Source organism: Dendrobium catenatum, unplaced genomic scaffold (genome assembly GCF_001605985.2).
Source record: "Dendrobium catenatum unplaced genomic scaffold, ASM160598v2 fragScaff_scaffold_908, whole genome shotgun sequence".
Classification (NCBI taxonomy): Eukaryota; Viridiplantae; Streptophyta; class Magnoliopsida; order Asparagales; family Orchidaceae; genus Dendrobium; species Dendrobium catenatum.
The window spans coordinates 1,244,293-1,257,377 of record NW_021319370.1 but is presented as its reverse complement, the minus strand read 5'-3'; the positions used below and the strand labels follow the sequence as shown (position 1 = coordinate 1,257,377).

General features: G+C 36.5%; 2 protein-coding genes across 2 annotated transcripts; one reads left to right on the top strand and one right to left on the bottom strand.

The window, feature by feature from the left end:
- Nucleotides 1-985: 985 nt before the first annotated feature.
- On the bottom strand, nucleotides 986-8,208 carry LOC110099832 (E2F-associated phosphoprotein). Its single transcript, XM_020827125.2, has 3 exons — nucleotides 8,044-8,208; nucleotides 5,503-5,668; nucleotides 986-1,380 (listed from the first exon to the last, which is right to left on the bottom strand). Exons 1-3 carry the CDS (start codon nucleotides 8,132-8,134, stop codon nucleotides 1,125-1,127), a joined length of 513 nt encoding a protein of 170 aa, XP_020682784.1. The 5' UTR covers nucleotides 8,135-8,208; the 3' UTR covers nucleotides 986-1,124.
- A 1,912-nt stretch (nucleotides 8,209-10,120) lies between these two features.
- On the top strand, nucleotides 10,121-11,155 carry LOC110099839 (E3 ubiquitin-protein ligase RING1-like). The gene has a single exon (XM_020827136.2). It carries the CDS (start codon nucleotides 10,121-10,123, stop codon nucleotides 11,153-11,155), a length of 1,035 nt encoding a protein of 344 aa, XP_020682795.1.
- Nucleotides 11,156-13,085: the final 1,930 nt, after the last annotated feature.

The window sequence follows — 13,085 nt, the reverse complement described above, 5'->3', positions numbered from 1 at the left end:
TGTGTCAAAATGATTCTGCGGATTGGGTTCGGGTCGAATCCGGATTGACCCAAGTTTAAAAAGGTTGACCCTAGCTGACTCGGTTTTACAAATGGGTCATGATTGCTAATCTAGAGCCGACCCACATGAGTTACCAGGTTGACCCGACCCCACTTGTTTACACGTTCTTGTTCCGGCATCACCGATAGCAACGATGCCGTCACGGGGCAAAGCAATCAGCGGGAACACTCAACACGGACGAACATGACTTGACACGACACGATCAGCACTGGCAGATGCAAGCAGAATGGTCAGCGCGGTTATTGCGAGTCATTCTTATGTTTCCAGGTCAACCAGAACCCGACCCGTTTTACAAATGAGTTGACCTTAACCCGAAATGTTTACATGTTCTAGTACAGGCATTGCTGGCAGCGACGATGCGGTCAGATGTGATGCGGACAGAGCGGTCAACGGGGGCACTCAACGCGAGCAGACATGACTCGGCGCGACGCGGGCAAATGCGGTCAGTGTGGTAATTACGAGTCATTTTGGGTAATTCCCGGGTTTCCGAATCAACCCGAACTTGACCCGATTTTTTAAACGGTTCAGTTTGTTGAACCTAAACCAGACCCTTTTCACAAACGGGTTGAAATTTTCGGTTCGAGTTCGATTCGATTATTCGGCTCGCGTCAAATACTGACACCCCTAGATAAACCCTATCTGAAACTTTGTTAATGATAAATAAAAAAATTTACTTTAATGATTTTTAAATTCATTATGTAATTTAATTTTAATATATTGAAAGTTTATTCCATTTTTATACTATATTAATTAAATTATAACATAGCTTTTCCCCCAAAAAAATTATAACATAGCAACTATCTTAGTTATCATTTAGAATATATTTTTGGTACACATTACTATTCTTACCCAGCAATCCTACAGTTCTGCTATGCTAACTAAAGTTTTATTTGGGACAAGCAGTTTTTTAGCACTGAAAAACTGCTTTAGAAAGCATTAAGAAAACTATTCCAAAAGAAATCTAAAGTCACTGAAAACATCGTAATACCGTTTATAAAGCAGATAAATCTATATAAATCAAAGCATAACGCACAGAAGTATTTGAAGTGTTTACCAGAAGCAGCTTAGGAATTGCTTGGAATAACATTAATGAAGTGATAAACCTCATCTTTGTCAAAGGCACCAACTTCAGTCGAGCAAACTGAGCAGCAAACAGGTCGAAATATCACATCGTTATGAAGATCTTGCTGAATTTTTCCAGAATCTATAAGCTTCTTGGATTTTCTTTTCCTCTTGCTTGGCTCTCTTAAAATTTGATCAGTTCTGACACTGCAATTCACAACAAACATGGCCCTGAACTGCGTGACATATTTCTCATGCCTGCAGTATCCAAGCAAAGTTCTATCACAAACTATAACAACTGTAAAAGGTAGTAGTAAGAAGAGTTCAAGTTACAATTTTGCTATCATTTATAAAGTAGTTATGAACAAAAAAATGAAATATTATTAAATTTAATTTCAAAAATAAAATTTTCATAAAAGGGTAAGATGAGTATAATTATGAAGTATGTCATAGATTAAATCAAATAAATGAAGTTGAGCTCATTTTGAAAAAAAAAAATTGAAGGTAAATGTTTAAATTCAAGAAATTTTTGTACTAGAAAATCATTTTAGAAAGCAGCTAAAAAGTTGTCCCAAACGAAGCCCAAGTCTTTGAGATTTCAACAACCATGAAAAAACAATGACACGAGTAATAAATTTTTAACAAAATCCAAGTGATTAAAAAGGAGGTTGAATGATTAAAGAACCATCATCTTGGAACTAATTGTTAAGAATGAATGGGGCATCTACATTTGTAATCATCCACAAGCAAAATTTATACAAAAATGTTATGAGGGCAGTGGCAGAATGATAAAAGAAGATTATATAGATGTTATGCCATAATTAGAATTGCAGTTTATGCCTCGAATTCACATCATATTAGAAAATTATATTGAATTTATAGCTGAATGAGAAACCATAAGACGAACATGATTTCTATATTAAGAAAATGAATGAAAAACAAATATAAACATGTAGCTTGGTTCATAATTCCCCACATTTCTGGCTCGATTGTGGCTCTCATCAAAAGCATCCACAAACCCAAGTTGCGTCTACTATTTCACCCTTGTTTGCAGCATTCATGAGATTGCTAGGTCAACCAATTCTTCACTTGCGACTCGGGTCCCAACCGCTCCTTCCAGGTGCAGTCAGCCTCATCCTCAAGTTTCACAGTTATAATCCATCAATATATTCTTCTTAGAAGTATGCCTACCTTGACCTCTAGCCCTTACATAATTTACATGGCATCATCTAGCTCGCCATTCTTGGTTGCCACCTCTTTGACACGACAATTATTGTTTCCATGAGCATCTTGTGCTAGTTCTCATGTCGGACTCCATCTCTCTAACCCATTTTTCTCTCATTATTCTCCGTCAATGCTCTCTATCACTATTATATGTAGGGGCATCAAAACGGATTTTTAGGTTGGGTTTGGGTCCAACACAAAACAAACTTGACTTCATTGACCCGACCCACCTCTAACCCGATTTGACCTACTCAACCCGCTAACCTAGTTAGCTAGCCAGAGTGAGCAAGCATGGGTGATAGAGCGTAGGCGGTCGATCGAGGCCAGGGGGCAAGCGAGCACGTTCAGGCTAGCGGGCGAGGGTACGCGGGAGGGCAAGCAAGCGAGCGATGAGCAGAGAGGTGGGCGAGCGCGACGGAGGACAAGTGCATGTAGCTTTCGGGGTTTTGGGTCGACTTGAACCTGACCCGATTTTGCAATCGGGTCAAAATTTGAAACCCGAAACATACCCATTTTGCAAACGAGCTAACCCAATCTCAAAATTTTTGGGTCAAGTTCGAGTCGAGTTTTTCAGGTAATTTCAAATATTGACACCCCTAACTATATGTTTGCACTCACCACTGACGGTCTCTATTGCTACTCCATATCAATGCTCCTCCGTTACTCTCCATCAGCGCTCAGACTCTTCGCCAATGCTTTCCAACAATACACTCCCTCAATAATCTTTATTCATAAATCCTTCAACTAACTTATTCACATCTTCTCATACATGAATCTCATTGCTAACTTTTATCATCCGATCCATAGTATTCTAACTTTAATGGATCAGTTGTGCTTCTCTTATGACACTCACAATTTCTTAGCAACAAAAAAGGCAACTATTTCATCGTTGATCACTACCGACTCAAAAATCAAGTTAACATCTTCAATGCTAACTTAGGTTTGTAGGAGCATGAAACCAATTATGACAACTTATTTATGATGGGAATCATCATTATTTCTTATTATGATAAATTCTTAGTTTAAAGATATTTTTCTTTATAGAGTTTTTCTTTAATGTTCTCTTATATTGTCCATATATTGGCACATATTTGCTTGTATTAGTACAATAATTAAGTAAAGATGCAATCTTTTACCATTCTCTCTCCCTTCTAACAATTGGGATGAGGTTGACATAACAATGATCATGACGATGCAAATAATGATGATAAATATTTTGAATTTAGACTCATAAGGACAAAAAAATAGATTTGGGTTACAACAGAAAGAAAAGTCGGTCCTTAATAAGTTGCTTTTTTTTTGTGAAGTAAAAATAATGTCATTCAAAGCTAGCATTGTTTGACGAAATTGACCATGTAATATCTTATATAGGCCTTTTAGGCACACCAATCCAACTTCAAATTTTCACCCAACATGACTCAAATATCTAAACTAATTGGACATAATAGCATGAAATTCAAAGATTCACCATGCAGGAAAATTAACAAATCAAATCAATTCAACTTTTCAATTTGTATTTCAATATATATATATATATATATATATACAGCTTATTTATATATATGTGTATATATACAGCTTATTTTTTAATATCGTACTTTGTTTAATAAACGTTGAAAGTTTAAATATTCCTTCTTTTATATTATTACAACAAATAGTTGAGGAAAACAACATATTATAAAGCATAAAATACAAATGAAACTTTTGCAATTCAAGCAATTTTATCCTTACTATGATGTCACTTTAATTGCAACTAATATAGCTTCTTATTAATTGATCTCTCTAACTAATGTCAAATGACTGTTCCCTTACTCCGTCAAATAATAAGTTATCCATGATTCGATTGAAAAAATGACGTTAATTTCATTTGTAAAAAGAATATCAATACATACACCTTTTCAGTCGACCTATATATTATCCCTAAAAACATCATTCATTGGCTTTGTTATCTGCAAATGGATGTCCTACATTCTTAAATAATGTATAAGCAATATTATTTAAATAAGAAAAAAAATTAACAATTTATACCAAATCACTAGTCGCATGCATGTTCACAGGTAATTTTCAAAATGTGTCATAAAACTATCATTACGCTGAAGAAACTATGATATACAGATTATACCAACAATCAAATTGTTGGTTCAACATTGCATAAAAATTTAAAGAAAAGGTATGCATAAGGAAATGCTCTTCTACACAAGAAGAATAAAATATTATTTTTGGATATACAAGAATTCAAGTTGGTTGGTTGAAGTGGAGGAATGCATCGGGCTTGTTGTGCAATAGAAAAGTCGCCCTCAAACTTAAGGGAAAATTCTATAAGATGGTGGTGAGACCTGCAATGCTTTATGGTGCCGAATGTTGGCCATTAAAAAAAAACATAATACCAAGTTAAGCGTTGCAGAGATGAGGATGCTTAGGTAGATGAGTGGCTTTACCCTTAAAGATAGTATAAGAAATGAGCATATACGTGAAAAGGTTGGAGTAGCTCCAGTGGAAGATAAGATTAGAGCGAGTCGTCTTAGATGATTTGGTCACATTTAGCGGAGGCCTTATGATGACCCAACTAGGAAAGTTGAGGTATTAGATTTGACTTATGTTAAAAAAGATAGAGGTAGACCTAAAAAGACTTGGTTAGAAAATATTAGAAATCATATTTTTTTATTAGATTTAAATGAGAATTTGACTTTTAACAGGGCACAATGGCGAAAAAGGATTCATGTAGCCGACCCCACGTAGTGGGACAAATGCTTGATGTCTATGTTGTTGTTGTTGGATCTACAAGAAATTGGCAGTCATACTTGAGGTATCAGAAGACAGCATGGACTAATCCGAATCAAATATATAGCCTAGTGATGGCAATAAGGAGGAATAGAAAATATATACATGAAGTCCAAATGTTTCAATAAGTTCACAATTTATGAAGCTAATTGTGATACTAAAACAACATGCGAATTGAAGATCAAAAGCAGAACATGTAGCTCTGCCCTCACAATGCAAGGGATGATAGCATATGAAAAGCCGGGCATAAGAATGTATATCTAAGTTTATTAATAAAGAATTTCTAGGTCAACAGGACAGATTAATCAAGAAAGATGCATACTAAATAGTTAAAGAATTTATATTACTAAAATTTGATTTAGAATAATAGAATACCTTTGACAATCAAAGCATAGGGTAGTGAAGCAAGCTGGGCAACTAAGCACAGCATCAGAAGTCCGCCCTTTTCTTTGTTTATTCATCCATTGTTCGTCCTTCTCATCAAGCAATGGATCATAAAATTCTGGCTTGATCGAGTAGTCTATCTCATCATCACTGGAAACTGAAAAAGAATTATAAGTCAACTACATGAAAGACATGCTAGTATTTGTAAAAAGTATAAATTATAAGTCAACTACAGTACAGTGCCATAACTTTATTAGTAATACTGTTTGATCTAATTTTGCCGATAGGCGATACCAAAGCCATATTCATAGGGTTTGGCAAGGTTTGGGCAGATAATCAGTAGAGTACAGAGAGAGATATGGGGCCCAAGCAAACTTGAGGGCCCAGAGAGAAGCCCTGAGATTTATTGTAAACATAACATATATAAGATAACTATGTATACCAAGGAGAGAGACCTAAAAAATGGCCCTTTGAACCTACATTTATCAGGTTTTGAGTGCAAAACTAGGAAAACATATACAAGAAAATACCTCCAGATACAAGAGGTGTATGGCCATGAACATGTAACCAAGATTTTATTCATCTTCCCCATTTACTTGCAACTCCCTAAGAGTTTCTCAAATTTTCAAGAAAAAATTACTGTAATCTCTCTTATTGATGTAACAGTACAAAAATTATATTCAAAGACATAATATAACATTTTTTTTCGTGCACTATAGTGGATAAAGTCATTAGAATTTACCACTAAAAATTGTGTACTTGTGTAAATATTTTGGTATTTGCATATTTGTTTCTCTCTTAAACTAGAAGGACCTTAGTATAACAATCACTGGTTTTAAATTTTGAACAACTCATAATCAACATCACACCCTAGGATAGTGATAGGAAATACCTGATTTCAAGTAGTTCCTAACCAAAGTCTGAAGCAAATCGTAATAATTCCTGCTGTTTACAGCAGGAAAACAGCAAAATATAGACCAAAACAGAGAAAACCTGAGAGGAAAATGGAAAAAAACTCACCCAAACACTTGTACTTTACTAGTAGATGAAAGAAAAATTGCGAAGATACAAAGATCCTCTATTCGAGAGGAGGATCGCACTCTCCCAATCTCTAGAATTCATTCTAGAGCCCAAGCCTCCAAGAAAACCCTAATTGCAATCAATCAAAACATGAGAACTCCCTAATTCCCTCATCCCCTTTAATACAAGATCTTTCCTATTTTAATTTCTCTCCCAAAACCTAATCTCCCCACTCCATTTGAAATTTCAAAACTATTGGAATAGTGGGGCCCACCCCCATTAAGCAAATCCAGCCAAAGGAAGCAGAAGTCTCCGCCTCCTATAAACCAGCGGCTGTTTCTGCCGCTGGTTCTGGTCCGGTTTACAAAGAACCGGTCTAACAGATAGTCATATTTTCTTCATATTCATGCTAGGAAAGTTAGCCCCCCGATGTAATAAATTACAGAACGTTTGATAATGAAGATTCAGCATCTTCGCATAATAAAAATGAGAGAAAAAAATCAAGGAAAAATAAAAATAACGAATAATGATTATTGTTGAACATTTAAAATAGAGTTTGAGGTGTTCCTTCTTTCCATATGCATTGGAGAATCATGAGAAGCCCAAGACTAACAAACAAGGCCAAGAAGGAAGGTACTAAGATGATTGATCCAAGACCTCAAAGTAAACAAAGAAAAAATTACTTATCAAGTGTTTGGTTTGACAAATAATCACATCTACTCTATAAAATAACTTTTTTTTAAGCAATTCAGGCTATCAATAAAGAAACATTTAGTTAAGAATAAATACAAGAGATAAAAGGTCTAATTTCTGATATTCAGAGAGGCTATAATGACATTATAGCATCATTGGGAGGTTTATATTCTCAGTAATTACATATAGCTAATGCCTATTATTTGTTCCATTAATGTCGTGTTCAAAAATGTGGAATGCTTTCATAAGCTCCTCTTCAGTGTCAGTTTCTCCTATCTTTGTTGTCATCATGCGCACAAATTCATTAAAATCATTGGCACCACCATCACCTTTATCAACGCCAGCATCCATACCATTGATTTGCTCCTCCGTCATTTCACAACCTATTTTAGGGTTTTTTTCGTTCAAAATAGGTTTTATTAAAACTAGTTTTGATACAAACCTATTCAAGTGGATCAAATCCCTGAGTTATTTAGGAAAAAGCTCCAAAGTAGAAGCAAATTCCGCCGCATTTACTACGCAGAAATATAGACTTGTATGTACTTGAAAAGAATCAGCCGCTAGTTGAACATAAGTAACAACTGAAGTTTCCCTGCAATTATTCAATAATCGCTTAGGGCTTTAGTATCCTTTCATCCTTTTCGTGTGTTTTGAAACTAATATCATCCTAAGAAGAAAGTTTCAACCTCCCTACCATCCTATGGCCCGACACCAAAAAGGGCTTTGACAGGAGGAACGCAACTCCGAATAGAGAATAACGAAAGCTAGCAATCAATAACAATGATTTTGTAAATGAGAATGGAAGGGCAAGGATTTTACTGAGTTCCCATGGATTTGCAGGTCGCGGTTCGACGCCGCTCTCCGTAGGCCGCTGCTGCGACGCCGCATGCTCTCCTCCGACGCCTTGCATCTATACAACCGGCAATCCGATCCGCTCGGCCGATAAAGGCGAATTCTTTGGGCTAGTTTTTTCGAGTAAAATTAAAAAGAACTCAAATTGAACCCATTTGCTACCACAAATTATTGCATCCGGTTAGAGGTTCGGATATTAATAAAATATTATTTTAAATTAAGCGTAGAAAAAGTACAGTCAAAGCACATGCAAAGCGCAGTCAAAGTGCAAGTCAAAGCGTAAGTCAAAAGCGCAGGTAAAGCACAGTCAAAGCGCAACTAAAGCGCACCAAAAGTGCAAGTCAAAAGCGCAGGTGATGTGGCAAGTTTTTATTGGATGTCCGAACCTATCCTCCGTGTCTGATGATCGGATGCAATAATTTGCCCATTTACTACAAACACGACTCGAACAAAGAGCCTCTTTAGTTCAAGTTTTATATATAACAAACAAATATTAATATTGGTTGCTAGAGAACATTTAACGTATTACTTTATATGAAGATCTCGGCACATATACGGATAAAATGAATGAATGCACATTAAAATTTTTACATGAAAATTTTGAAGAAGGAAAAATCATAGTATAACCTAATTGAAATAAATCCACTAATGCATATACTGGTTACAAAGTTTTGCTCGTCTACATAATTATTTAAGGTGAGGATTACAGGAGTATGAGTTGTTAACTGGACTTCGTATGAGAGTGGTGGAAAGATGCCCCTAAGGTGGTACGAGATGCGAGGCATTCAAATGGTTGTGACTAGAAGATGATCACTTTGGAAATTGTTTAACAACAGAAGTCGTGTGACGGCGGTTTGATGACAAAGATCTGATGATGGTGATTGGGCGACACTGGTTTGACGACGATGATTTGCTGATTGAGATCGAATGGCTGAGGTCCAAAGGTGTTGCTCGAGTAATGATGGTTTGAGAGTGGAGGTGTTCCCACGAAGGTGGCCCAATTAGTGGAACTTTTATTACGCCCGGTGTAAGGACATATAGGAACATCCGGTTGGAGGCAAAATCCCGCCAAAAAACTCGGTATTTGCTTGGTACAACTAGGTATTATTTGATATTAACGAGGAATACCGCTCTTTGAAGACCAATACCGAGTTATACCGAGCTGTACCGAGAAATACCGAGTTGTATCGAGTTTTTCTAGAAAAAACTCGGTACAAATTTTGTATAACTCGGTATTTCTCGGTTTAGCTCGGTATAACTCTGTTTTGGGTCTTCAAATGATGGTATTCCTCGTTATTGTTTGGTATTGCTTGGTACAACTCATTTTTTGGTGGGATTTGGCCTCCGACCAGACGTTCCTCTGCGTCCGGTCGGAGGACGTAATAATTGTTCCAATTGGTGGTGGCAAGACGATCATGATCCAATGGCGGTGCACATGTGCTGCTATGAAATTCTTCAATCATATGATGTCTCTCCAAACTCTTGTCCAAGATTCTCTTCCAAAACACTATGAGATAGCCCGTATTGTATCATATATCTAATATTTAAGCGGTTTAATGATGTCAAATTTAAGCAAACTTGGGTCAATTGGATTCATTTCGTCGAGACTCTCAATCTAACTTACAAGATTAAATATATATTTCCTATACGCTTTGCCCATAGGTTTTCTTACTCGTAGTTTCTAAAATTATTACATATTTGACCTTATTTTTATAAATTTATTACACATCAAATCCATTTGCTATTATGAATTTTTACCTCGCAAAATAATTTTGACACAGAATACTTTACAAATTAGCAAAATAAATATCAAAAGGCCGGTTTTTTTTTTTTATATTCAATTTATGCATTTCTTTTAAATTTCTTTTATGCTTCTAATTAATTTTTATATCTACATTTATTAATTTTAATTTTAATTTTAATTATTATTCTTCCCGCTCAATTTAAAATGTCCAATTAGCTCATCATATATTTTACAGTGCTCGATCCTTTTGGTGCGTCAAGAAGCTCCTTCCATCGATCGGTTTCTTGATCCTAATAAGAGATGTCCTCCGCCGAGCCTCCCGCCGGCGGCGATGATTCGTCTACGCACCAGTACTTCTGCCACCGTTGCGCCACCGCCATCCCAATGGATCCATCCACCGGAACCGTTCCTGTATGCCCCAACTGCCGGAGAAGATCGATGGAAGAATCTGACCATCCGAGCTCATCTTATGCTCCTAGCTCTCGGCCCCTCAATCCCATTCCCACCGTTACGTCGTTTCTCGCCGTTTCTCCCTCCACCGGCGCCACCATCTCTCGCTCCGCGAGCTTCGAATACCGCCATTTCGGTGAAGATTTCGTACACATTATATCGGATACTGGATTCTTCAGTCCTCCGTACCCCACCGCTGTACCCGTTCTCAACCCTTTGCCCACTGTCGGATCAGAAATTTCCTTCCAGTTTCTCGGTGGATACATAGATATTTGCTTGAACGAAGGCGCTATTATGAACACCACCGACATCCGGCGTCAAATCGTGCAACTTCTACAGATTTATTCCAATTTCTTGGCCCGGCAGGCTGCGCCTCTGGCGGCCATTGCCGCGCTGCCAGATGTCACTGTGACTGAGGATCTTCTTCATTCGGACGGGGCACAGTGCCCTGTCTGCAGAGAAGATTTCAAGATCGGGGAGGAGGTGAAGCAGTTGCCATGTAAGCATGTATATCATAAATCCTGCATTGTACCTTGGCTTGAAATGCGCAACTCGTGTCCAGTTTGTCGTTCCAAGCTCGAGACTGACGATCCCAACTCCGAAGAGCAGAGGAGAGCCCTGAATCCCCTACCATTGATTACCGGTATACAAATGTCGCGTTCCGGACAGCGGAATACGGCGGAGCAAACGCCGGGATCCACGGCGGCGGTATTTGAAATTGAACTGCTATGGCCAGTCGAACCGAGACGATTCAGGATCGGGGGTTCAGAGGGTAGGCAGAGGCGGGGAGTTGGTCTAGCTGGGCAAGGAAACGGTGAAATTTCTATGGCAATGAGGCCTCAGGACCAGGAGAGATTAGAAGAACAGCAAGAAGGTCTTGACTGAGGATTTTTTAAAGGTTAATTTTTTTTCCTCTCTCTGTCTGGTATACTCGTCCCAGATTTTTTTGCCATTTTTTTTTTTTTTGCAAGCCTGAGATTGGCACTACGAATGCCTTCGTTTAATCTCGCAATAATGCTCTGTTTTAGGGGCTTTTAGGTTACAAGCAGCATGGATTTAGAAATTTTTTAGAAGATTTAAAATCTCAAAAGTGTTAAATTTGATCAAATTTTGATTTTTTTTTTATTATTAATTTCAAAATTAATGGTTTATGAAACGTTAAATATTATGAGATTGAAATGAGGGCAATTGGCAGGACTTAAATCAAAGGTGAAAGTGTATGTAAGTTGTCTAAGGCAATCGGAAGATATAGTCCAAGAATTGAAGTTTAAGGTTTTATTTAGGAGGATTTTTTATTATTTCTTGTATTTCATTTTAGTAAAATTTAATTTTTTTGTGGATCAAGTCGAGTCGTCGGTCGCTCGTTAAGTTGGAAAACACGTAAAAAATATTATAATTTCATTGGGTCAGGTCGTCGGGTCGCTTAGCTGCCATGTGGCGACATTATATTGGAGTTTGGACGTAGAACTCTTGGAGACCTTTTGTGATCCAGAAGACTTTTTTTTTTTTGTGATCCAGAAGACAATTAGATTGAGAATAAAACTCTGATTTCATCCTCATTTTGTAATACATTTATGATATGATTTTATTTTCTTAGAAGTCCAAATTTGTATGATTAATTACTACTAACAGTAATAAGAGAGATTTCTTTTTAAATGTTTATGGTTCTTATGAAAATATTTTGAAAGATACTATTAATTATCAATGCCTAAGTATATATGAATTTATTATTATTTTTCTTTGATTTATTTTGTTAAGAAAGGATAAATTTAGCTTGGTCCCAAAATATAATTAAATAAGATCTGAATTTTAATTTTTATCCTTAAAACTCTAATTTTATAAATAGAAATTCATGATTTATATTTGACTTGATTGATTAGTAATTAAGGGGTTGTTTGGTTGGTAAAAAAAAAAAGGAATTTTAGAGTTATTTGGATGAAAATAAAGTAAATGCACCTAAATGACTTTTTTTTTTTTGAAGTAATAAATGTATATTAAGTTAAGTGTTGCAAAAATGAGAATGCTTAGATGGATGAGTAGCTTTACTCTTAGAGATAGGATATCAAAAGAGCATATACGTGAAAAAGTTGGGTGTAGCTCAAGTGCTCGACAAGATTAGTAAGAGTCGCCTTAGATGATTTGACCACATAAAAAAGCGGCTTTCCAAATATCCCATTTTGAAGAGTAAATATATTAGATTTGACTTCCATTAAAAAAGATAGATGTATACCTAAGAAAACTTTATTAGAAAATATTAGAAATGACCTTTCCTTATTAAATTTAAATAAGAATTTGATTCTTAACATGACACAACAGAGAAAAAAGGATTAATGTAGCCAACCCCACATAATAGGATAAAGGCTTGATGTTGTTGTTGCTGTTTGAAACAATAAATGTAATGTGATAGCCGGTTAAAAAAGATGACAGTGGGCCAATGATGTGTGGCAACGACAGTTAACGATAATGTTGGCCAACTGTATCAACGGGTGGCCGCCTAGCGATGATGATGGCTGGTAGAGGGTAGGGGAGGCCGCCAACGGTGCTAGCGGCATAGGTTGCCGACGGTGGGCAGCGGTGATATGCGGCTATCAAACGAGCTTGACTATAGTGTAAACGGTTCTCCCTCAAAATTGAACAAGTTTAATTTACTTAAAAAATGAACTAAAATTGTTTACACTACATTTATTTTATTTTATTTTGCTCTATTTTATATTTCAAAGAAATACTAAAATTTTCAAAACCCTTATATTTAAATACTTTACACCACTTTTGTACTCCAGCCTAACAGCTACTAAATGAATAAAATAATTTACGA

Coding starts and splice junctions, on each gene's coding strand:
- LOC110099832 (XM_020827125.2), bottom strand. CDS start 8,134: ATGCAAGGCGTCGGAGGAGAGCATGCGGCGTCGCAGCAGCGGCCTACG. Junction 5,669..8,043: donor TGCAAATCCATGGGAACTCA/GTAAAATCCTTG, acceptor ATTCTTTTTCAG/TTTCCAGTGATGATGAGATA. Junction 1,381..5,502: donor CTATGCTTTGATTGTCAAAG/GTATTCTATTAT, acceptor TGGATACTGCAG/GCATGAGAAATATGTCACGC.
- LOC110099839 (XM_020827136.2), top strand. CDS start 10,121: ATGTCCTCCGCCGAGCCTCCCGCCGGCGGCGATGATTCGTCTACGCAC.